Source organism: Narcine bancroftii, chromosome 2 (genome assembly GCF_036971445.1).
Source record: "Narcine bancroftii isolate sNarBan1 chromosome 2, sNarBan1.hap1, whole genome shotgun sequence".
Classification (NCBI taxonomy): domain Eukaryota; kingdom Metazoa; phylum Chordata; class Chondrichthyes; order Torpediniformes; family Narcinidae; genus Narcine; species Narcine bancroftii.
Window position 1 is genome coordinate 351,891,416 of NC_091470.1, and position 25,812 is coordinate 351,917,227.

Sequence of the window (25,812 nt, forward strand, 5' to 3'; positions counted from 1 at the left end):
GTATGTGTGTATTCCCAGAGTAAGGGGAAGCACCCAACTTTGCATTGTTGTATAATAAATGTTCTTTGTTCTCAATTTTTGTCTTGAGCAATTTCTGTGAAGGTACTTCTGTTTCTAACAAAGGCAAAGAGAAGAAGCTGAAAAACAGAGGATGCATGAGTTAGAGTTAGCTGAAAGACAGATCAATTAGAGAGGATGAAAATTGACAGGGAGGAAAGAAAGAAAGACAGCAGAAGATGTTACTCATGGGGAGAGGTTTTTGCCTAGTAGAGGTAAATCTGGTGCCTCCTTTTGATGAGGGATATATAGATATCTATTTTCAGTTTTTTGAAAAGGTTTCTGAGAGCTCAAAATGGCCAAAAGTAAAATGGACTTTGATGCTCCAAAGTGTATTGAAAGGAAAAGCACAAATTGCATTCTCTAGCTTGACTGCACAACAACTGGCAATTTTTTTTTCTTTGGCTTGGCTTCGCGGACGAATATTTATGGAGGGGGTAAAAGTTCACGTCAGCTGCAGGCTCGTTTGTGGCTGACAAGTCCGATGCGGGACAGGCAGACACGGTTGCAGCGGCTGCAGGGGAAAATTGGTTGGTTGGGGTTGGGTGTTGGGTTTTTCCTCCTTTGCCTTTTGTCAGTGATGTGGGCTCTGCGGTCTTCTTCAAAGGAGGTTGCTGCCCGCCAAACTGTGAGGCGCCAAGATGCACGGTTTGAGGCATTATCAGCCCACTGGCGGTGGTCAATGTGGCAGGCACCAAGAGATTTCTTTAGGCAGTCCTTGTACCTTTTCTTTGGTGCACCTCTGTCACGATGGCCAGTGGAGAGCTCGCCATATAACACGATCTTGGGAAGGCGATGGTCCTCCATTCTGGAGACGTGACCCGTCCAGCGCAGCTGGATCTTCAGCAGCGTGGACTCGATGCTGTCGACCTCTGCCATCTCGAGTACTTCGACGTTAGGGATGAAAGCGCTCCAATGGATGTTGAGGATGGAGCGGAGACAACGCTGGTGGAAGCGTTCTAGGAGCCGTAGGTGATGCTGGTAGAGGACCCATGATTCGGAGCCGAACAGGAGTGTGGGTATGACAACGGCTCTGTATACGCTTATCTTTGTGAGGTCTTTCAGTTGGTTGTTTTTCCAGACTCTTTTGTGTAGTCTTCCAAAGGCGCTATTTGCCTTGGCGAGCCTGTTGTCTATCTTGTTGTCGATCCTTGCATCTGATGAAATGGTGCAGCCGAGATAGGTAAACTGGTTGACCGTTTTGAGTTTTGTGTGCCCGATGGAGATGTGGGGGGGCTGGTAGTCATGATGGGGAGCTGGCTGATGGAGGACCTCAGTTTTCTTCAGGCTGACTTCCAGGCCAAACATTTTGGCAGTTTCCGCAAAGCAGGACGTCAAGCGCTGAAGAGCTGGCTCTGAATGGGCAACTAAAGCTGTTTTGAAAGCTTATATGACTTGGTTCCAGAATCTTATAGACAAAAATTTAGGAGTTTGATAAAAATATGGAATCAATCTTATATGGATTTTGCTTTGAAGAAATCTGTATGGTTTGACCGTTGGTGCGCCTCCAAAGGAATAAATAACGATTTTGACAGATTGAGAGAATTGATGTTAATTGAGGAAATTAAAAGGTGTGTGTCCCGAAGGAGATTAAATTATACCTGGATGAGAAAGATGTGGCAAGATGCAGCTAGACTGGCAGATCCATTTGCATTAATACATCTCAAAATGGTAGACATTTTCAAAAAGTTAATGCGGAGCAGAGTAATAAAAGCCTATTCAGGGGATTAATCTGGAGCAAGACAGTAAGCCTGAAATTAAATCTGGAGAGAAGGTTGGAAAGGACAGAACTTCTGGATTTGTGTGTCATTTTTGTGAAAAAAAAACCTGGTGGTTATTGCAAATTGTCTAGTATTGAAAAACAAAAAAAGAAAAGGTTTATCAGAAGCATGTATTCAAACAGTTGAATTTCGGCAGAACAGAGATTCTAAATCTGATAAGAGTGTCATGGATGTTTTCAAACCTTTTGTTTCAGATGGTTTTGTTTCAGTAAAGGAGGGAGAATCACAGGTTCCAGTTAAAATTCTTAAGGGGATACTGGTTCAGCACAAACATTGTTAGTACAAGGGGTTTTATCTCTTGATCAAACAACTGACACAGGGGAGACATCATTGATTAAAGGTGTTGGAGGTGAGGTGGAGTCTATATCTCTTCACAAAATAGTGCTAAATTTAGAGTTAGTTAAAGGATCTGTTGTGGTAGGAGTAATTCCAAAGTTCCCCTTGCTGGGGGTCTCAATTTTATTAGGGAACGATTTGGCAGAAGATAAAGTTGGGTCAGTTTTGAGATTAATAAGCAAGTGGAAGAGAATTGTGAGCTATTTCCTGTGTGTGCTGTAACAAGATCCATGTCTAAGAAATTATTGAGAGATTAAGAAGATCCAGTTGACAGAAACTTGCCAGGTGATTCTGAAATGGTTTTGAAAGAGATTTTTGTAAGAGCAAGGATTTCTCTTTGTCAAGGAAATAGTTAATTCAGCAGCAGGGAGCAGATACAAGTCTTGTTGACTTAGCACACAAAGCAGTAACTGAACAGGAGATTGGAGAAATGGCTTGTGGTTATTTTTTAAAAGGTGATTTGTTAATGAGGAAATGGAGACCTCTTGATATTTCTGCTATTGAAGAGTGGGGGATGATTCATCAGGTGGTTGTTCCTAAAAACTACCAGAATGAAATTTTAAATTTAGCCCACAGTACTCCTTTAGGTGGTCATCTTGGTGTAAAGAAAATCATGAATAAGATTTTGAAACAATTTTTCTGGCCTGGTTTGAGGAAAGATGTTGTAAACTGGTGCAGGACATGCCATTTTTATCAGGTTGTGGGGAAACCTAACCAGGGTCCTCCAGTGGCTCCATTACAACCTATTCCTGGTTTTGGGGAACCTTTCACTAGGGTATTAAGTCTGGAAATCAGTAGTTGTTAAAATTCTGTACAGCATCAAGATTTTCAGAAGCTATACAATTAAGAAATATTAAAGCCAAAACAGTGGTAAAGGCTCTGGAAAGATTTTTCACAGTGTTTGGATTACCTAAAGAGATTCAGAGTGATCAAGGATCTAATTTTATGCCTGGGCTGTTTCAACAATTAATTTATGAGTTGGGAATAAAACAGATCACTTCATCTGCGTATCATCCTGAAACTTGGGGAGCTTTGGATAGATTTCACTCCACTCTTACAAATATGATGAGGATTTATTGTTTGGAGAATCGGAAAGATTGGGACAAAGGTATCCATTTATTGTTAATTGCAGCAAGGGAGGCGGTGCAGGAGTCATTAGGTTTTAGCCCAATTGAAATTGTGTTTGGACATCAGGTTAGAGGTCCTTTATTGTTGATAAAAGAACAGTGGGTTAATGAGGACGTGCAGTTGGACTTGCTGGATTATGTTTCTAAATTTAAAGATAGGCTACAAAAAGTGTGGACTTTAGCTCAAGAGAATTTAGAAATGGCTCAGGGTAAAATGAAGCGTTTATTTGATAGGAAAGCTCAAGGAAGGAATTTTAAGGTAGGAAGTAAAATTTTGATTTTGTTTCCAACATTTGACAATCCTTTGAATGCTAGATTTTCTGGTCCGTACACAGTTAAATCAAAATTGAATGATGTTAACTATGTTGTTAACTCTCCAGATAGAAGGAATAAAATTCAAATTTGTCACATAAATATGTTGAAACATTATGATGAGGATAAGGGTAGTGGAGAACAATCTGTATCAGAGGTGTTGGTTGTTGACAGAGCAGAGGAAGTGGTGGATCATGAGATTATGGAAATAAAATCTTGTGAGGGTAACCTTAAAGGAACCATGGTTCCTGTGCCCTTGTCTAATTCAGAAATTTTGTAAAATTTGGAGGAAAAGTTAGTTAATCTTAAGTCACAAGAACAGATGCAGTTGAAGGAATTAATTTTAAAATACACAAATCTGTTTCCTGATATTCCAAAAAGGACATCAGCGACTTATCACGATGTGGATGTCAGAGAAGCAAGTCCCATTAAACAACACGCATACAGAATAAACATTCAGAAAGGGAAAATCATGGATCAGGGGGTGCAATATATGTTGAGAAATGATATTATAACCATATAACCATATAACCACTTACAGCACAGAACAGGCCAGTTCGGCCCTACTAGTCCATGCTGTAGAAAATCCCCACCCTCCTAGTCCCACTGACCAGCACCCGGTCCATACCCCTCTAGTCCCCTCCTATCCATGTAACGATCCAGTCTTTCCTTAAATGTAACCAATGATCCCGCCTCGACCACATCTGCCGGAAGCTCATTCCACATCCCCACCACCCTCTGCGTAAAGAAATTTCCCCTCATGTTCCCCTTATAATTTTCCCCCTTCAATCTTAAACCATGTCCTCTAGTTTGAATCTCCCCCTTTCTTAATTGAAAAAGCCTATCCACATTTACTCTGTCTGTCCCTTTTAAAATCTTAAACACCTCTATCAAGTCCCCTCTCAATCTTCTACGCTCCAGAGAAAAAAGCCCCAGTCTGCACAACCTTTCCCTGTAACTCTGACCCTGAATTCCTGTCAACATTCTCGTGAATGTTCCAGATTGGAGTTCTCCAAGTATTCTGGTACCGAAACCAGATGGAACTGTTAGCTTCTGCACAGATTACAGGAAGGTTAATTCAGTAACTGAAACAGATGCTTATCCTATTCTAAGAATAGATGATTGTATTGATAAGATTGAAAAAGCTAAATTTCTTACTAAATTGGATTTGTTGAAGATTTACTGGTTTGTGTCTTTAGCTGAGAGAGGATGGAATATTTCAGCTTTTGGTACTCCATCTGGTTTATATGAGTACAATGTGTGACTTTTTGGCATGAAAAATGCCCTTGCAACATTTCAAAGGATGATTAATTCGGTAATCCGAGGGTTAACACATACAGATGTCTTGGTCACAAAAAGTGACTCATGGGAAGAACATTTGAAGGAATTGGACAAATTGTTTGCAAGATTATCCAAAGCAAACTTAACTGTTAACTTAGCAAAGAGCGAATTTGCAAATACCACTGTGACATACTTAGGTTCATGGCAAAGTTGCACCTATTCAAGCAAAAGTGAATGCAATTTCTGACTTTCCTATTCCCAATGGCAAGAAGGCAGTGAGAAGGTTTCTAGGTATGGTAGGATATTATAGGAAGTTTTTCAGAAATTTTGCTGAGGTTGCTCTTCCTTTAACCAACCTTTTGAAGAAAGGGGAGAAATTTATGTGCACTAAAGAGTGTCAGACAGCTTTAGAAAATTTAAAGGATATCCTATGTCATTATCCTGTGTTAAAATCTCCTGATTTTAATATTTTGGGGAATTTGGTAAGATTTAGAGTAGGTTACATACATACACACATTTTAAAACAGATCTTATTTGAAAGACTGAAGAATTCACATTGCAGGATCTCTCTTATTTCACCAGAAGGTGCTAATGGCTCATGAAATGCTTGACCATTGTCTTGCTAGAATTAGGCTGTCTATCAGTACGCTTTCTGCAAAGTGCTCACAGAAAGGTCACTCCTGGGTTTTGTTTATACTTAAGATAAAAACTTGAGCAGAAGAAAGAACTCCTGTTGTTTGCTGGAGAAGGTGGGGGTTTTGCAAGTCACTTGGGGCTTTCTGGAAGTCCGTTGGAGAGAGAGAGAGAGAGAGAGAGAGAGAGAGAAAGATAAAGGACAAGCTCTAACAGTCAGTCTGTGTGGGACACTGAACAGTGCAACCCAGGAAGAACTGATAAAAAATTCCAAAGCAGTGATGGCTGGAAGTGCTATCTGACTGAGGTTTCTTTTGGAATAAGAGGAACAGAGTGGAGCTCTATGGTGGCCTAGAGGAAGAGGTTACCATCTGGAAAACCCTGGTGGGGCAAGTTTCATCAGCGAGACCTTGAGGTAACTAATGGTGGTACCTCAGCTGTGGAAATCCTAGAACAACAAATCTCTCTGCAAACCCTACAAGAACCTTCCTGAGCAGTAAACATTTACTTTTCAAGCACCAAAGCCTGATGAACTTTATACATGTTGAATTCTGTGCACAGTGTAAGAGTTCCCTACATCCAGAGAACTTGGAAGAAGGAGAAGTGAGATTGAACTGTGAACCAAAGAACTTTTCTTAAATTTACACACACATTACATACACGTGCGCTTAAAATTAGAAGGGGGTTAATTTGGGTTAGTTAAGTATAGAATTAAGTTCAAGTTTGATTCTATTTTCATGTTTAAAGTTGATAAAAAATAAGTTTTGTTTTAAAAACCACTCATCTTGGTGAATGTCTAATGCATATATCTAGTGGGTTTTTGGGTCCTTTGGGCTCGTAACAGGGTATTTTGAGTGATGAATTGATGGTGACTTTGTAATCATCGCAAATGCGAATTTCACCTTTTGCTTTTCGTACGGGTATGATGGATGCTGCCCAATCATTGTATTGTATTGGTTCTAATATGCCTTCATGTTTGAGTCTGTTTAGTTCAGCTTCAAGTTTCCTTTCTCAGTAAATGGGAATGTTCTGGCTTTGAAGAATTTTGGTTCTACATTATCTTTTAATTGCAGTTTGGCTTGAACACCTTTGATTTTCTCCAATTCTTGTTGGAAAACCACTTCTTTGTTGTTGAGGATTTGGTCGAGTTCTGGCTAGCAGGTGTCTGTGTGGTTTACATTTAGTATTGAACTGATTTCCAGCCAGTCAAGGGGAATGTGTTGTAGCCAGTTTCTTCCAAAATGTTCTGGTCCCTGGGTATCTACAATTTAGAGAGAGAGTGTATTTGGTTGCTGTTGTTTGCATTGTACTTGGACTGTACTTTTTCCAAAGATTTTGATTCTGCCTCCTGTAACAGATCTTAGAGTTATTTCAGTTGTTTTTACTGGAAGGCATTATAGCAAGCGTTCCTTTACATGTAACGGCATTAGGGACACCTCAGCCCCTGTGTCTAACTCTGTCTTCAGGGGGTGTCCATTTATTTTTAGCTGTATAAAGATTTTTCCTCCATTTATTCCTCGGATGTGTAATATCTCAGGAGTTGAAATTTGAGGAAGGTCAGCCTTTGGGCTGTTATCACCATCATTGCTCGGTTGCCTCTCTCTCTCTGCAATTGTTTTGACTTTAGCTGCCTGTTTATTTGCAGGCCACATGCGCTTTATAAGTGGTCATTTAGCTTTGATATATCCTTCTGTTTTGCAATGGTTGCATTTAGAATTTTTGAAGAAGTGGATTGTATTTCCCACAACGGAAGCATTGTTGTCTGGTGACCCACATCCAAGTTTTTATCCGCAATTTCAGAGCTGCAGGCAGTTCTGTATGCAATCTGTAACGTAACGTCTTGATCCATTCCTAATAATTTTTGCCTTGCTTGTCGATTTGCCAGCCCCACCACTAATCTGTCTCACAGAGCTTGATGTAGAAATTGCTCAAAATGACAGTACTCCGCCAGTTTGCGCAACGATGCCGGGTATTGACTTATTGTTTCTTCTGGTCTTTGTCTCCTTTCATAGAATTGTTGCCTTTCCACCATAACTGATGGTTTTGGACTTAAATGTTTCCTTAGAGCTGTGCATAATTCGTTGAATGTCTTTGTCCCTGGATCCTCTGGGGACAGCAAGGTCTTAAGGAGGTCAAATGTTTTACTCCCCATTACACTGAAGAAATGGGCATGCTTGCAGTTTACTGGACCTTCCACAATATTGTGGGCTACGCAATAGTAGTTAAACCATTCTACATAGTTATCCCAACTTTCTTCCACTTCATTGAATTCCTGAACTTTCCTTCCACCATCTTGGCGCACTTTCACCTTGATCTTTTGGCGGAAATTTGGTGGAGTTGTTAGGTAGTTGTTTTCTATCTTTCTTCTGTTGTTTTCTTTCTCACGGTTGGTGCATGAATTATGTGTAGGGTTTGTTTTGTTCCTTGTCGCCACTGTTGTGCATGCACTCACTCAATTAAGACTCGGAGATATGATGCTTTCTCATCTTTTACTTCTACTAGAGTAACATGGCTATTGACACACAGGGTTTTATATATAGGGAAGGGTGACATCATAATGTGGGCATCATGATGTCCAGCAGAGGGCGGGCTTATACCTGACAAAACCCACAATCTATCTTCCAAAAACATATCTATTAACATAATATAAAATATAATCTGTCACACTTTCCACCACAAAGTAATTTTAAATCTTGAGTTAAAATTCAGTTATAACTAAATTGACTTTAAAATCACTGAAGTGATAACAAAACACATTATATAACATGTTATAGCAATGTAACCCAATGTTGAGAGTATATATTTCTATGCATAATCAATTTTAAGATCTTGACAATTTGCTATCAAATTACTTGTACCTCTGATATGATTAATTTGCACATTATATATTTGCAATATTAAACTCCAGTTTAACAATCTTTTTTATTCTTCATTTTATTTAAAAACTCCAGAAGATTGTGGTCAGTAAATATTACAATTGGTTCATGAGCGATGCCGAGATATACATCAAAAATCTTTGATGCTTCTTTGATAAACATTGAATTTTTTTGAAAAGTTGGCAACTGGATGGTCAATTTCATTATGTTTTTGTAACAAAACTGCATCTGCTGCCCACTGCTAAAGAAAATAGTCTGTCAAAATCAGGATGTTTTAACACAGGGCAATTGCATTAGCATCTCCTTTAAATTTTCCAAAGCTCTCTGACAAACTTTAGTCCACACAAATTTCTCCCCCCATTCCACCTTCTTAAAAAGATTGGTTAAAGTAAGAGCAACTTCAGCAAAATTTCTGCAAAATTTCCTATTCCTAAAAACCTTCACACCAATTTCTTGCCATTGGGAATAGGAAATTCAGAAATTGCATTCACCTTAGCCATGATCAACTACATGACCTAAGTATGTCACAGTAGCATGTCCAAATTGACTATTTGCTAAATTAATAGTTAAGTTTGCTTTGGATAATCTTGCAAACAATTTATCCAATTCTTCCCTTGAGTTACTTTGTGTGACCAAGTCATCAATATAAGTATCTGCATGTGTCAACCCTTGGGTTACCAAATTAATCATCCTTTGGAATGTTGCGGGGCATTTTTCATGCCAAAAGGTAACGCATTATATTCATATAAACCAGAAGGAGTTACAAAAGCCAAAATATTCTTTCCTTTCTCAGTTAGCGACACACACCAGTAACCCTTCAACAAATCCATCTTATTAAGGAATTTAACTTTCCCAATTTTATCAATACAGTAATCTGTTTTAGTTACTGAATTAACTTTCCTGTAATCTGTACAGAACCTAACAGTTCCATCTGGTTTTGGTACCAGAACACAAGGAGTACTCCAATCTAAGTTCGAAGGTCTAATAATATAATTTTTCCACATATATTCCACCCCTAATCCTTAATTTTACTCTTCTGACTGTTTATTCTGTATGGGTGTTGTTTTATGGGACTTGCCTCTTCCACATTCACATCATGATAAATCACTGATGTCCTTTTTAGCACATCAGGAAACAAATTTATATATTTCAAAATTGATTCTTTCAACTGCATCGGTTCTTGTGACTTAAGATGGCCTAATTTTTCCTCCAAATTTTCCAAAATTGCTGAGTTAGACAGGTGCACAGTAACCATGGTTTCTTTAATGTTACACTCACAAGATTATGGAAACATAATCTTATGATCCATAACTTCCTCAACCCTGTCAACAAATAACACCTCTGATACAGACTGATCTCCACTACCCTTATCCTCATAATAAGGTTTCAACATATTTATGTGACAAACTTGAGTTTTATTCCTACATGCTAGAGTGTTTACAACATAGTTAACATCATTCAGTTTTGATTTAACTTCGTACAGTCCAGAAAATTTAGCTCTCAAAGGAATGACGTGTGTAAAGGAATGACTTTACTTCCTGTCTTAAAATTCCTCACTTGAGCTTTCCTGTCAAATAAACTCTTCATTTTACTCTGAGCTACTTCTAAATTCTCTTGAGCCAAAGTCCACACTTTTTGTAACCTATCTTTAAATTTCGAAACATAATCCAGCAAACCCAACTGTACATCCTCATTAACCGACTGTTCTTTTAATAACATTAAAGGTCCTCTAACCTGATGTCCAATACACAATTTCAAAAGGGCTGAAACCTAATGACTCCTGCACAGCCTCCCTTGCTGCAAATGACAATAAATGGATACCTTCGTCCCAATCTTTTCCATTCTCCAGACAATAAATCCTCATCATATTTTTAAGAGTAGAATGAAATCTTTCCAAAGCTCCCTGAGTTTCAGGATGGTACACAGATGAAGTGATCTGTTTTATTCCCAAATCATAAATCAACTGCAGAAACCCAGACATAAAGTTCAATCTTTAATCACTCTGAATCTCTTTAGGTAATCCAAAAACTGCGAAAAAATCTTTCCAGAGCCTTTACCACCGTTTGGGCCTTAATATTCCTTAATGGTATAGTCTCTGAAAAATCTCAATGCTGTACACAATTTTAACAAGTATTGATTCCCAAACTTAGTTTTAGGCAGGGGACCAACACAATCCACAATAAACCTAGTGAAAGGTTTCCCAACAGGAATAGGTTGCAAATGAGCTACTGGAGGGCCCTGGTTAGGTTTCCCCACAACCTGACAAAGTTGACATGTCTGGCACCAATTTACCAACATCCTTCCTCAAACCAGGCTAGAAAAATTGTCTCAAAATCTTATTCATGGTTTTATTTACACCAAGACATTGACCCCAAGGTGTACTGTGGGCTAGGTTTAAAATTGAATTCTGGTAAATTCTAGGAATGACCACCTGATGAATCACCAACCCCCCCCCCACCCCCCATTCTTCATTAGCAGGAATATCAAAAGGTCTCCATTTCCTCATCAACAATTCACCCTTCAAGTAGTATCCACAGCCCATTTCTTTAATCTCCTGTTCACTTACTGCTTTGTCCCTTAAGTCAATAAGATCTGTATCTATTTTCTGTTGCTGAATTATCTCTTTCCTTGACAAAGATACATCCTTACCCTGCTCTTTCAAAACTATTTCAGAAGTACTGGGCAAGTCACTGACAACTGGATCTTCCTCAGCTCTCATCATTTTCTTAGTCAAAGACCTTGTAATAGCACATGCAGGATATATCGCACCATCCTTTTCAACATCATCCTTCTGAAGCTGATTTGTTCATCTCAAAACTGACCCAATTTTATCCTCTGCCAAACCATTCCCTAATAAAAATGAGACTCCTTGCATGGGTAACTTTGAAATTACTCCTCTTACAACAGGTCCATTAACTAATTCTGAATTCAGCACTATGTTGTGAAGAGATATTGACTCTACCTCACCTCCAACACCTTAAATGTAAGTCGTTGGGGGTGTGGTGTGATGGCATAGGGAGAAGACGTGGAGAGACACCTCCCCCTGGCAGAACTAATAAAAAGCCGTCTTTAAAGATTTTAAATTCTTTCAGAAAATATTGAAGATATTGCTGATATATTCTAGAAGCGATTATGAGGAAAACAGAATCTTAACCAGCTAAAAACAAAAACAATTCCTGAACAGCTATCAAGTACAGAAGAATTTGGGCCTACCTTCAAAGAGGAGCCTCTGGAGTCGATTCCTTCTCATCCAAGACTGCAGCGGCAGTTCGGTAAGGTTCATTCCACTCGGGCACCAGCACCCGACGTCGTCCTCCTCTGGACCTCACCATCAACAGAGGAAGAAGAAGGAGATACTGGAGGACTGGAAGAAGAAGTTTATCGAGGTATGGAAGAGGAAGAAATGGTCATATGCAAGGGTAGACCCATACTTAAACAGGATTTAACAAAGTTTAAATCTGACTCAACTTCACAAATTGATATATCTAAACAGATTGAAAATTTGGCAACTCAGATGGGTCAAGGTTTTTCATCTATGAGGGAACAACTTACTGATATGAAGGGAGAAATATCTTCTAGTAAGTTTGATGTACCAAAGTGTCTGAAAGTGGTGGACAAAGTGCAAGATAAATTTAAGAAGATTGAAGAGGATTTTCATAATTGTAAGGATGATGTGGAACAATGTAAAGGAAAGATGGGTCAGATGGAGGATTCATTTACTGGTTGGGAAATTCAGAGAAGTGATATATTGATGTGTTGGAGAATCAAAGTCGAAGGAATAATGTTAAAATTGTTGGTCTCCAGGATCCAATTCAATTTTTTTAGAAGTGTATTGCTGAAGTTTTTGGGGAAAGAATATTTTCCGAATGGTTTGGAATTGGATGGAGCTCAAAGAGCGATAGAAGGAAAGCTCTACGTTCTATCCTGATTAGATGTTTATGCTATCAAGAGAGAAAATTGATCTTAAGAGTCATTGTTCAGAATGTGAGAAGCAATCCAGGCCCTCTGGTAGTTAATAATTGTGGCGGTGCACATCTCTGTGAATGAACCGGTCCTGTTTGTACCGCCGCGCTGGTGGGGCAGCTGCAGAAGATGATGCCACTTCTCAGTTGACAGTGCTTAGGCCACTGTTTGTGCCCCGGGCCACGTGATGACATCACCACTGTGTGGGGCAGAACTTCCATTGGCCTTAAAGGTGCACAGGTGAAATTCAAATAAACATTTCGACTGGAAACCCCTTCGAGTCTAGTCTAGTGGTGTTTTCTGTGTAGCAGCTGCTACTTAATAGTCTTTTTTATGCTGATTTGAGTCAAGTTGTTATTAAATATCATAAACAATTTAATTCAGCTAAAGCTGTATTGTGGAAGAAAGTATATAAATTTACTTTTCAATATCCTGCTGTACTTAAAGTTTTTTATGGAGACTTTTAATCCCAATTTTTCAGTGATGATACTGAAGCTCTTATATTTGCTAATTCTCTACTGGATAATAAACAGGTGGAAAGTCAAGAAAGGTTTCCTCAACTACCTGTTCTAGTTTTGAAGAGGAAGAACGGAAGGCGAGAGAAGGAATCTCAGCAGTTGATTGATATTGACAATGAACAAGTCAATAGAGATTTGGAGGAAGCATATCATACTTGAAATGATTTGCTCATTATTATTTTTTCTTCTGTTCAGGGGAAGTGGTTTGACTGCTGATCCTTCCAAAGTCATTGGCCACTTTGTGGGATTAGTCACTCCTTTATAATTGAGGGGGTAATACTGTAGTACAGTAGTTTCTTTTGTTTGGATTTTTTTATATATGGGGTTTCTTTCTTTTCTTTATCTTTGAGGAAATCTTTTGGTCCTTTTTGTGTGGTTGCCACGGGGAGGTGCTTCACCATATGTGGTGAGGTGGTTTTTGAAACATTTTGTAATGATGACTAATTCAAATTTTGCTACTTTTAATGTTAATGGGCTTAATAATCCAATTAAGAGAAAAAGAGTGTCGGTGAATATTTTAAAAATTGAAGATTGATGTCGATTTTTTGCAAGAGACACATTTGACTGAGAAGGAATATCAGAAATTGAAAAGAGATTGGGTTGGACAAGTTATAGCATCTTAGTTTAATTAGAAAGCAAGAGGAGTAGCTATTTTGATTAATAAAAAGTTAGCTTTTAAATTGGAATCAGTTATTGAGTCAGTGGTAATTGTAAATTTTTTTCTGAGTGTTGGACTTTAATGAATATTTATGCTCCTAATATAGATGATGAGGAATTTATGTTGGATTCTTTTCTTAATTTTTTCATATGCTTGATTTAAATTATAGTAGGAGGTGATTTTAATTTTTGTTTGGATCCATTATTAAATAAATCTCCAAAATCAGTAGTTGGAACTAAAATGGCTAAACAATTGATGATATTAATGAAAGATATGAATTTAGTAGATATTTGGAAAAGGTTAAACACTCAAGAGAAAGATTTTTTTGTTTTATTCATTTTGACATTATTCTTGTTCTAGAATAGATTTATTTTTGGTGTCAGCACAATTACAAGGCCAGGTTTTGAAGGAGTAGGATTTTGTCTGATCATTCTTTGTTATTAATGATGTATACTGGTTCAGAGAGAATTGATGATGTTTATTGTTAGAGATTTAAATTTTCATTGTTGAAAAATATTTGATTTTGTAATTTTATAAGGGATCAAATACAACTTTCTTTGAAAATAAATATGGATTGTTGATAGTAAATTTGTTTTATGGGATGCTTTAAAAGCTTATATGAGGGAACAAATTCTGTAGTGTGAGATGGCAGGACTTCCAGACCCGCTCCAGAATCACCTGCGTGAGGCTGTGGGCCTCAGCATGGTCATCTGAATGCTTACTAGGGATTACAGGCTGGGGTGGTGCGTCCAACCTCTCAGGATCACTCCGAGTAGGGGCATGCAGAAGGGGTGAACCAGGCAGGGCCAGATCTCTTAGGGATACAGTGTCCGTGCTCCTGTCTGGGAATAATTGGGATTAATGTGCAGAAGCTGAACTAGCTGGACTAAAGGGTCCATTTTACCCATCCAAGTGTGTCTCTTCAGCAGTACGGTTCCAGGCTCCGATAGACTGGCTGGCCAGTCCATCACAGTTCCTGATTTCCTAGGAAAAGTAAACATACGTTCATGAGGTGTTTGATTTGTTGCTGTACATAGTAGGGACCAAATAGAATGTAGTGCCTCAGGCAACACCTCCAGCCACCGAGTGACAGGGTAATCATGTGTCTTTAACGCAAGGTTAATAGTCTTCCAGACTGTGGCATTAGCCCTTTCGACCTGCCCATTGCCCTGGGGGTTGTAGCTTGTGGTGTGGCTGGTGGCAATCCCCTTGCGTAACAGAGCTTGGCACAGCTCTGCACTCATGAATGCTGAGACTCTGTCTGTATGAATGTAACTGGGAAAACTAAAAATACTGAAAATTCTGTCAATGCTTTAACGACAGACGTTGTTGAGATGTCAGGGTATCGCGAAGGGAAACCTTGAATATTCATTGAATACAGTAAGGAAAAAGGTTTCTGGCATCTAGTCAGCAACTGGTGTCGAGCAAGTACTGCATTCCGTGGTGCCGCATAGTAAGTGTCAGTCGTTCCGGGGATATAGCCAGAGTCATAGCACAAAAGGGATCTCACCCAGTAGGGAATTCAGGTGGACCCACTGAATCGACACATTGACTACATTGTTCCAAGCCATGTAGTAATTGAAACAAACGATCCAATGGTTTAAGATTTTTCTGGCCCTTGGGGAAGACTGGTTGATTATCAGCTGCTCTGGCTTGAGTCCTGCATCCATTTCTGCTAATAAAATTGAAGTGCCAGTTAATGAAGAAGACAAAGGCTGTGTAGTTAACCAGTAATCATGACTTTTATTAGTAGAAGCTCGTGGTACAATAATGTAAGACAATGGGTGCATACACAGATATACCCAAGGGGAGTGTCTTTAGTGGTGGAGATAATACACGTTCAATGTCAGTAAAGCAGACTAAGTGACAGCGAGAGACTGACAGCTCAACATAGATTCACCACAAAATTATACTGCTAAAATTAAGAAACAAGTAGCTGAAGTAAGTAGATTGGAGAAGGAGATAGAGATTTTAGAAAAGGATTTACAGCGAAATTCTACGGAAACTAAGAAAGTACGTTTAGTTAATATGAAGTTACAATATAATTCATTACAAACTTGTAAATTTGAGAAATTATTACAGAGAACCAGACAAAGGTATTATGAATTAGGGGAAAGAGCTCACAAAGTATTAGCTTGGCAGTTAAAAATGGAACAAGCTACTAGAACAATAAATGCTGTTAGATACAATTTGATGATTACAAATAATCCCCAGGAAATTAATGATGTGTTTCAAAAATTTTATGAAAAATGGTATACTTCTGAAGTATTGGAGGATGAGGCTAAAATTGATATTTTTTTTATCTTTGGATTTATCTTATTTGAATAATAAGGATATTAGGGGATTTGGAAGCTTCTTTTACTGCTAAAGAAGTAATAGACGCACTTCGATCAATGCCTAGTGGGAAGTCTCTTGGGGTGATGGTTTTACTTCTGAAATTTATAAAGAATTTCAGGATTTATTAATTCCTTTATTGATCAATGCATTGAAGCAGGCGACAGAGGTTCATTATTTTCTGGATTCTTTTTCTAAAGCAATTATTATAGTTATTCTTAAGAAAGATAGGGACCCATTGAAAGCTGGTTCTTATAGACCTATTTCTTTATTTAATGTTGATTACAAAATTGTGGCAAAAGTTCTGGCTAATAGGTTGGCTAAATATTTACCAGATTTAATTCATTTGGATCGGGTGGGTTTTTATTAAAAATTGTTATTCAGCAGATAATATTGCGAAGTTGATTTATTTAATTGATGTTTCTTGGGAGGAATCTAACCTATGAATGGTTATTTTATTGGATGCAGAAAAGGTCTTTGAGAGAGTAGAGTGGAGTTTTTTATTTAAAGTTTTGGAGAAATTTAAATGTGGCCCTTTTTTATTGGTTGGATTAAAGCTTTATATAGAATTCCTACTCCTAGAGTTGTGACAAATGGACAGTTATTTTCACCAGATTGACTAGGCCTTTTGTCACCAACTCTATTTGCATTAGTTATTGAATCTTTGACTCTGGTGATTAGACAAGATAATAATATTAAAGCTATTAAGGATAAATCTGATTAATTTAAAATCAATTTGTTTGCAAATGATGTTTTAATATATTTAACAGAACCCCAGAATTCTCTGAGGAACTTGTATGATAGATTGGAGCAGTATGGTGAGTTAAAATTAATTGGGAAAAGAGTGAGGTTATCCCTTTAGCTGAAATGGATTATTCTTCAAATTTAAATGGTCAGTTCAGATTAAGTATTTAGGTGTTAAGGTAGATTGTAATTATAGTCATTTATATGAATTAAATTATTTGCCCTTATTGTCTAAAATTAAATATTATTTAAATCGATGGAAAAATTTATCAATTACATTAATAGGATGAGGTAATTGTATCACAATGAATATTTTTCCTTGAATTCAATATTTTTTCAGTCTATTCCTTGCAAGATTCCTCAAAAATTTTGCTTTGGTGAGGACATTTCTATGGAAAGGATAAAATGGTAAGGGTACCATTAGAGAAACTAACTTGGAAATATGAATTAGGAGGTTTACAACTTCCTAATTTTCAAAATTATTATGAAGCAGCACAGTTGAAATTTATTAATAGGATGTTTGAAGTAGATAAACCTTTGATATGGGCTAATATTGAATTATCTCAGATTGGTGAGAAGAAGATAGATCAGTTTATTTATTGATGGAATCCTCAATTATTGAGTAATTATAATTTACCTGTTTTGAAATGAAGTCTTATGTACTCAAGGCAAGATTTCAGGTAAAGCTCCTTTGTATCAAAATAAGCGTTACCCCTTTACACTTAATAATCAACTTTTGAAGTTATAGGAATGAAAGGCTATTAAATTGCTGCAAGATTGTTATGAAGCAGGATTTTTTTTTCAAAGAATGAAAGAGAAATATGATGTATCTTCAAATATTCTTCTTACCATCACATTAAAGTTTTATTGTTGGATATTTTTGGACGTACTCTATGGTTACCTAGATGATCTAAATTTGAAATTTTACTTACTGAGGGTGTTAAGAAGGGATTTATAACTCAGATGTATGCTTTATTACAGAATAAAATGCCTAAGTTGGATTTACATAAATCTAGATTGAAATGGGAGAAAGATTTAGGTAAGGATAGTATGATTAAAATTGTAAATGTAAGGTATTGATTGGTTTATTATAATTTTATTCATCAATTATATCTAACTCTGGAAAAATTAAGGAAATATAATTTTATTTCTTCAGATTTATGTTTTAGATGTCATAAGTGGGTAGGTTTTATCTACATTCTACTTTGTCATGTAAGACGGTGAAACCTTTTTGGAATAAACTTAAGGAATTTCCATTGCAAGTGAAATTTTTATTAGATCCTGTGGTGTAATATTAAAAGGATTAGTTTAGAATTGAAATTAAATAGATTTCAAATCATTTTTTTTTGAGATTGGCTTTAGCTATGGCTTAAAAATGTTTGGCAATTACTTGGAAAAATTAGATTGATTTGAGTATTCAGAGATGGCATATGGAGTTGAGGTCTTGTATTCCAATGGAAAAGATGACCTATAAATTACACAATAATTATTTCTTTTTTTGTAAAACTTGAAGCCCGTATTTGGATTATTAAATCCCTTTTCCGCACGTTAGTGGTGTTGCTCCAAACCATGGTAATTAACTGACGAGTTTTTATGTTAGTTATCTCCTCTGTCTTTCTTTTTTTTGGGGAGTTGATGTGGGTGTATTAGGGAAGCAGGGTGGGGGGGGGGGTTTGTCGGGGATTAGTTTAAAAAAAATCACGTGTGTATTTTGTGCCTTTTTAAAGTTTTATTCATTAATTGTATGTTTAACATAATTGCATCATGATTCAATAAATAAAATTTTCTCCAAAATATTGTTTACCTATTACAAACAACAGATGTCCCAGGACCAATCCCCGTGAAAATCCAATGGTCACAGTTCTTTCAGTCAGAGAAACATCCCACCATCACCACCCTTTGTCTCTGTGGCCTAGTCAATTTTGAAACAACCTACAAAGTAACAGTGTCTTAATCATTTGGATCACTTGTCAGTCAATCTTGGAGTTTCATACAATATAGAACATAACAGCTTAGAATAGACCCTTCAGTCCACAATGTGATGCTAACCAAAGTAGTTTTTCATTCCAAGATTTGGAGGGAATTGTGACTGAGTATCTAGAGGTGGTTTTGGAGGAATTGCTAGACCAGTTTGCACAAACATATTTTAAAACACAGAATTTTTGCAGGACTTTTGCAGAGAGCTTTTTGCAAAAGGGCAACAAAGTATCATCATACAGCTTGCCTGGGAGAGCATGTGATTTTTGCAGGGGGACAGAACAGTTTTGCTCTCAGAGAGGGAGGTGTGAAAACAGAGCAGACAGAAATCAGTTCCAGAAGGACAAAACTGGCAAACTTTGCAAGACTGTCTGGTCAAAGGAGAAGGCTGTCTGTCTGAAAGGTGGCCTGATCATCTGGAGAACCCTGAAGGGGGAAAGTTTTGTCAGCAAGACTGATCGAGAAGGAATCAGTTGCGGGTGTCCTGGAAGAGGAATCTCTCTCTGAAAACCAGCCAGAACACTCCTGAGTGGTAATAATTTGCCTGTTAAGCACCAAAGACTGGTGAACTTAGTTAATGCTAACTTCTGTGCAGAGTACAAGAATTGCCTGCAACCAGTGAGATTGGACTGTGATCCGAAGAACTTTTCTAATCTTAAATATACATTACACACACCTACACTTAGTATTGGGGGGGAGGGGGTTAGGAAGGTTAAGAAAGTAGGTTGAGTAATAAGTTAAAGTTGAATTCTGTTTTCTTGTTCAAATATAATTAAAAACTACTTTTGTTTTAGTAACTCTGAGTTGTGGTGCATATCTATTGCTGCTGGTTTTGCAGTCCTCTGGACTCCGTAGCAGAATGCATTAGAATAGTAGATTAGGAATGAACCATGATTTTCCTCGAATTGCAGATTCAAATATTTTTGAGATATTTTATGACTTTCAGTTTGTTCATAGTGGATTGATATTGTCAGAAATAAAACTTCTCACACATGAGTCTCTTTAAAACTGATGACACGACAAGCTTTATTTACAAGTCTGCAGAGTTGGACTTAACTGGCTTCTCACCAGTTAAGCCCCGATACATACAGTGCATTGATTTTTATACCTTTATTATTTGCCCTTCCCCTTCTTATTAATACTGTTTTAATTGGTTAGTATTACAAAAACATTCTATGTATAACTGCATTATTAATTATCACGTTCGTTACGTACGCTGTGAACTCTACATTCACTGAATTCTGTTTCTCACACTTCTTATCAATCCTTTGTCTCCTGCATGTCTCTCACTATGACCATGAAAAGATAGGTTTAAAAAAACATATTCAGCAGCTCCTTCTGTCCTTGACTGCTAGTAAACTCTCTGTCCGTTCTGGCTTCCCTGTTTATGATTAATCATCACATTTTAACTTAAGTCTTTTTAACCTAAATTCTCTATATCACAATCCACCCCTTTCTCTCTTTAAAATGTGTTGAATATATGTATAGATATGAATGGGGATTCTAAGCTAGGGAAGAGAAATGTTTTATGATACATTAATCTCACGCTGAAATAAAAGTCGTACAGGGTCTCCCATCCCCCCTGGTTGCATAGCTTGTTCGACCATGGAAATCACCAGGCTGCGTAGACAGGGAATAATACAGGGCAAAATAAGTAGGAGGAATAAAATACCTCCGATGACCCACAAGAAGGTACGCCACCAGGTTCCTCCAAACCATTTGTCCATCCAATTAAATTGTGGGAAAGGATGCCAGGTTTGAACCGGTACATGGGACAATGTACGAATATTATCAGCGATTTTACGAACGGCTTTTCCATTATCATCAATCTGTAAGCAGCAAATCGTATGGTAAGAGGTTTTTCTCCAGGAATACAAGTCCAATCTGAGTTCGTATCAGGGTCCTGTGGCGCCTCTACAGGTCCCTTAAATCTGGATGCGTGTGTCCACCCCTTCTCTCTTGTTCGTGCTGCAGCTTCTGTAGTTAAGAGAACTTGGTATGGACCTTCCCACTGGGGCTGGAGTTTTTCAGACTTCCAGGTCTTGATAAGAATCCAGTCTCCTGGTTCCACTTTGTGTAAAGAAAAGTCTAGAGGCGGTGTTTGTGCCAATAGTCCTCTCTTTCGTAAATCTGTAAGAGAGCGTGACAGTGCCTGTAAATAGTTCCTAACAAATATATCCCCTTCCCCCAAGGTGGGACACCCCTCAACTGTACTCCAGAAGGGAAGCCCAAACATCATTTCATAAGGGGACAGCCCTACATCTTTTCGTGGGGCAGTACGAATTCTCAATAAGGCTAGGGGCAGACACTTTATCCAAGGCATTTTAGTTTCCACCATTAACTTTGTCAATTGGATTTTTAGTGTTCCATTCATACGTTCGACCTTCCCTGAGCTTTGTGGATGCCAAGGGGTATGTAATTTCCAAGAGACCTGTAATGCATCACAAATCAATTGCTGGATTTTTGAAGAAAAATGTGGACCCCTGTCTGAGTCTATAGAATCCATTATACCATATCTGGGGATTATCTGCTCTAGGAGGAGGCGAGCTACTGTAGAGGCTGTAGTATTTATTGTTGGGAAGGCTTCTACCCATCGGGTAAAGTGATCTATTATCACCAACAGATATTTCCATCTTTGAACTTGAGGTAACTCTGTGAAGTCGATCTGGATACGTTGAAAAGGGCGTATGGCTAATGGTTGACCTTCCATGGTCCCTGTCCTCATTATCTTCTTATTAATTTTTGTGCATAGGTAACAATTTTGCACCTCTTGTTGGGCCAAGGTGTAGATTCCCTTACACACATATTCTCGAAGCACTGTGTCACATAAGGCTTGAGTGCCCCAGTGGCTCTGTTGATGCAGGTGTTTTAAAATGTTGCGAGTTATTTCTTTATTTAGAACAGTTCTTCCATCTGGTTTTTTCCATGTTCCATCAGGTAATTGGCTTGCGCCCAGCTGATCCATGTTCTTTTCTTCCTTAGCAGTGAAAATGGGAGCTGTCTTTATGCCTTGCCTTATTGGGATTAAAGTCAGCAAACGGACTTCTTGTTGCATGGCTGCTCTTTTGGCTTCTTCATCAGCCAGTCTGTTTCCAATTGCTGTCGGGTTATCTCCCCTTTGATGGCTTGGTATGTAGACCACTGCTATTTCTTGGGGTAATGTTAAGGCTTCTAAAGTCAGAGTAATCATCTGTTCGTGTGCCAATTCCTTTCCTCTTGATGTAATTAGACCACGCTCCTTCCAGATCTTACCAAATGTATGCACTACCCCGTATGCGTATTTGGAATCTGTGTAAATCGTTCCAATTTTCTTTGCCAGTATTCTGAGGGCTCTCTGCAAGGCATATAGTTCACAGGATTGTGCTGACCAGCTTCCGGGTAGTCTCGTGGATTCTACTACTTTCCAAGTATTTCCTTCTATTATAGCATACCCATTTCTTCTCATTCCGTCAACACATCTGGCGGAGCCGTCAATGTAGAATTCATATCCTTCTCCCAGCGGAGTATCGCAAAGGTCTTCTCGGGTCTTGGTCTGAAGATCTGTCAACTCGACACAGTCATGCTCCACCTCTTTCTCTGTTTCACTGCCGTATAAAAACTGAGCTGGGTTGCAGCTATTAATTTTTGCAAACTGTAAATCTTCTCCAACCATTAAAATGGTTTCATACTTTAATATACGAGAATCAGTCAGCCATCGATGGGCAGTTTGTGTTAATAAAACACTCACAGAATGGGAGGTGTACACAGTCATCTTTCCTCCAAAAGTAAGTTTACGTGCTTCCTCTACCAACAGAGCAGCAGCCGCTACTCCCTGGATACACGTCGGCCATCCACGAGACACTGGGTCCATCATTTTGGAAAGGAAAGCCACTGGGTGTCGCTGACCACCTTTTTCCTGTGTTAAAACTCCCACAGCTGTTCCTTGGTTATGAGTGACAAATAGCTGGAAGGGCTGTTTTAAAGAGGGCAGAGTGAGCACTGGGGCTCGTGTTAGGCGATGTTTCAAGTCCTCGAACCATCCCTCCTCCTCCTGGGTCCATTTCAATGGATAGTCATTTTCATTTGTCAGTTTATCATACATAAACTTCACCAAAGCTGAGTAGTCCTCTATCCATAACCTACAGTATCCTAAGAGTCCCAGGAATTGTCTTATTTCCTTCTTATTACGGGGTAAAGGCATTCTAGTGATTCCCGCAATTCGTTCAGGGGTAATCCGTTTCTGTCCTTTACTTATCTGGTGTCCCAGATATATCACAGTTTTCTCAACAAACTGTAACTTGTTTCTGGACACTCGTAGACCCTTTTTCCCCAGATAATTCAAGAGTCTAATGGTCTCTCTCCTCATTTCTTGTTCCTTGGGTCCTGATAATAGTAAATCATCCACATACTGCATTAGTTGGGAATCATCAGATTGTGGATAGTCCATCAGGATTTGTTCTAGCATTTGTCCAAACAGGTTTGGAGATTCAGTGAACCCTTGGGGCAATACAGTCCACCGAAACTGTCTCCGTCTACCTGTCCATGGATTTTCCCATTCAAACGCAAACATATCTCTACTTTCCTCTTCTAACGGACAAGTCCAGAAGGCATCCTTCAAGTCGATAACACTAAACCACTCATGGTCTGGGGGAATCCGACTCATAATAGTATAGGGATTAGGCACCACTGGGTGGCGGGTCTGAACAATAGCATTCAAACTTCTTAGATCCTGAACTAGGCGATAGGATCCATCTGACTTTTTTACTGGGAGTATAGGGGTGTTATAAGGTGACATGCATTCTTCTAATAGTCCGTCTCGTATTAAAGTCTCAATTACCGGCTGTAGCCCTTTCCTCCCTTCCAAAGAAATAGGATACTGACGTTTCCTTACCGGCTGATGACCTGGTATTAATGTGACATGTAAAGGTGGGATGTCCAGACCTCCTCGATTTCCCTCCTTATACCAGACTCTCTCGTCAATCTGCCGTTCATCCTCTTCCTTTAAAGCGCAGAGGTGGACTCGCACTTCTCCGTCCACAGGGAGAGCACCCAAACCTAGGAGAGCCTGTAAGTCCCTTCCTAGGAGGTTAAATCCAGCCGAAGGTAATAACAAGAGGTCTTGTACCCCTTCTCTTTCTTCCAGTTTCACTGTTACTTGGGGAATTATTGATACCATTCTGGGAGCTCCTTCTATCCCAGAAATTGTCAAATTACTTTTTATAGGCTCAGTTCCGATTGGCACAGTTATTACACTACTTCGTTCCGCTCCTGTGTCCACCATAAACACCACCTCTTCTCCCTTGGGACCAATTTTTAGTTTTACCAGGGGTTCCCTCTTATATTTGGTCCCTAACATTTGGAACCCCTGACACCCCTAATCTTCTTCCATAAGTTCGAGGGCACGCAATTCCCTCTTGTATCGGGGGCATTCCCTCTTAAAGTGTCCTTCCTCATTGCAGTAATAGCATTTAACAAATCTCCGGGGTCTTCCCTCTCTTGGATATTTTGGATTGTTTAGAGGAAGGTTTTGTTTTCTTTCCCCTCTGGATTCAGCATTCATCTGTCGGATAGTCTGTACCATAACCTTTGTCGCCTTCTTTTGATCTTCTTCTTCTCTCTGCACATATACTTTTTGTGCCTTTTTTAACAGTTCACTTAGGGGTTTTTCACTCCAGTCCTCCTCCTTTTCTAGTTTCTTTCTAATGTCTTGCCATGATTTGGAAACAAATTCAATTCGAATAAGCTGTTCACCCATTGGTGTACTAGGGTCCACACCAGCATACTGTTGGACATTCTTTCTCACCCTCTCCAAAAAATCAGTAGGGGACTCGTCTTTCCCCTGGTGGTTCCCAAATGCCTTGGTAAAATTGTGACCCTTTGGCACAGCCTCCCGTATCCCTTTAATTGTCCACTCTCTATATTGTCTCATACTTGCCAATCCCTCGGGTGTTCGTTTGTCCCACCTGGGTTCATTTAAGGGATATTTTTGTTCATGGGGTCTAGGGTCCCCAGGTTGTTCATATTCCCACATGAGGAGGGCAGCCCGTCGAATCATCTGCCTCTCCTGGGGTGAAAATAATGTTCCCATTATTGCCTGCATCTCTTCCCACGTATATGTGTTTGGTCCCAAGAATTGGTCAAGCTGTTCAGCCAGTCCTATAGGATCTTCCAATAACTTTTTCATTTCTTTCTTAAATCCCTGCACCTCTGTACTAGTTAGGGGAACATTCACATATCCCGTTCCCCCTCCCGGTCCTCCCATAGGAACTTCTCTCAGGGGATTTAGGTTTATTGAAAACTTTGATGGTCCTGGACCAGTCTGGGATCTTGTCCAGGGTCGGTTTACCGGTGGAAGTTTAGGGTCCGACTCCCTTAATTCATCCTTTTTATCCCGGCCCCCTTCGGGGCAATCAGATTCATCACCTTTCCCCTCCGGTAATAAGCTTTCCTCGGGCGCAGTAGGCACCGGGGGAATATAAGGAGGGGGAAGGTTGTCCAGAGGTTCCCATTTCTTTTCTCCTGCCACTCTCAATTTAAAACATTCTGTTAAGGATCCTGGCCAGGGAACCCAACAAAATGCATATGCTGACTCTTCTTGATTCACCTTTGGTCTCGAATTTACATATATGTTTAATGCTTGTCTAACCCAATCCTCATCAGATCCAAATTTCGGCCACCAGACCGAGGAACCTTTAATAGGTTGTTTTGACCAAAGGAGACAATATTGGACCATCTTTTTCTTGTTTTTGTCCCGATATCTTTTACTATCCCAATTTTCAAACATTCTCCCCAAAGGGCTGTCAAGGGGTACTCCCAGGAATTGTCCTGAATTTTCAGACGAGCCCTTAGATTTTGATCCTCCCATTTTCCCACCTAGATCTGTTTATCGTTGCTGAGGACCCTCTCGCTCTGGACCCTACTCCCTTCCTCTCAGACGCCTCGTCGGAGGTGCTGTCCCTCCTTCGGTTACCGCTGAGGTTTTCCTGGGGTTGACCCCTCTCTTCTCGGCACTTCGTCGGAGGTGCTGTCCCTCCTTCGGTTACCGCCGAGGTTTCCCTGGGGTCTATCCTAGAGTCCCGCGACAGGGTCCTCACACAACGACAAAAGATCTATACTTAATCTATTCCGTTAGGTTTTTATCCAAACAGGTGTATCCCGTTACACCTGTTACCCAATCCCCACACCACAATCGTAAGTCGTCACTTACCGGTGTCTTCCCGGGGATTGAACCGTCAC

The 25,812-nt window shown here is 39.1% G+C and overlaps 2 protein-coding genes across 11 annotated transcripts in view; one reads left to right on the plus strand and one right to left on the minus strand.

Moving 5' to 3' along the window:
* The window catches only part of LOC138755755 (uncharacterized), a 157,721-nt gene that overhangs the window by 55,130 nt on the left and 76,779 nt on the right, over positions 1–25,812 (minus strand). For 5 of the 8 annotated variants that reach the window (XR_011352533.1, XR_011352538.1, XR_011352535.1 and 2 more), the window contains 2 exons: positions 15,053–15,214; positions 11,617–11,767 (listed from right to left, as the gene is read on the minus strand). The exons of the other annotated variants lie outside the window; for them this stretch is intronic. Coding sequence is in view for 1 of the 5 variants with exons in the window: in XM_069922302.1 (XP_069778403.1) it covers positions 11,619–11,767; positions 15,053–15,214 (311 nt within the window). In the remaining 4 variants the exon portion in view is untranslated. The remainder of the gene's footprint in view (positions 1–11,616; positions 11,768–15,052; positions 15,215–25,812) is intronic. 8 annotated transcript variants of the gene reach the window in all.
* Positions 18,881–25,812, plus strand: part of trpn1 (transient receptor potential cation channel, subfamily N, member 1) — a 269,947-nt gene continuing 263,015 nt past the window's right edge. For all 3 annotated transcript variants that reach the window (XM_069922285.1, XM_069922291.1, XM_069922289.1), the window contains exon 1: positions 18,881–19,129. The gene's annotated coding sequence lies outside the window, so the exon portion shown is untranslated. The remainder of the gene's footprint in view (positions 19,130–25,812) is intronic.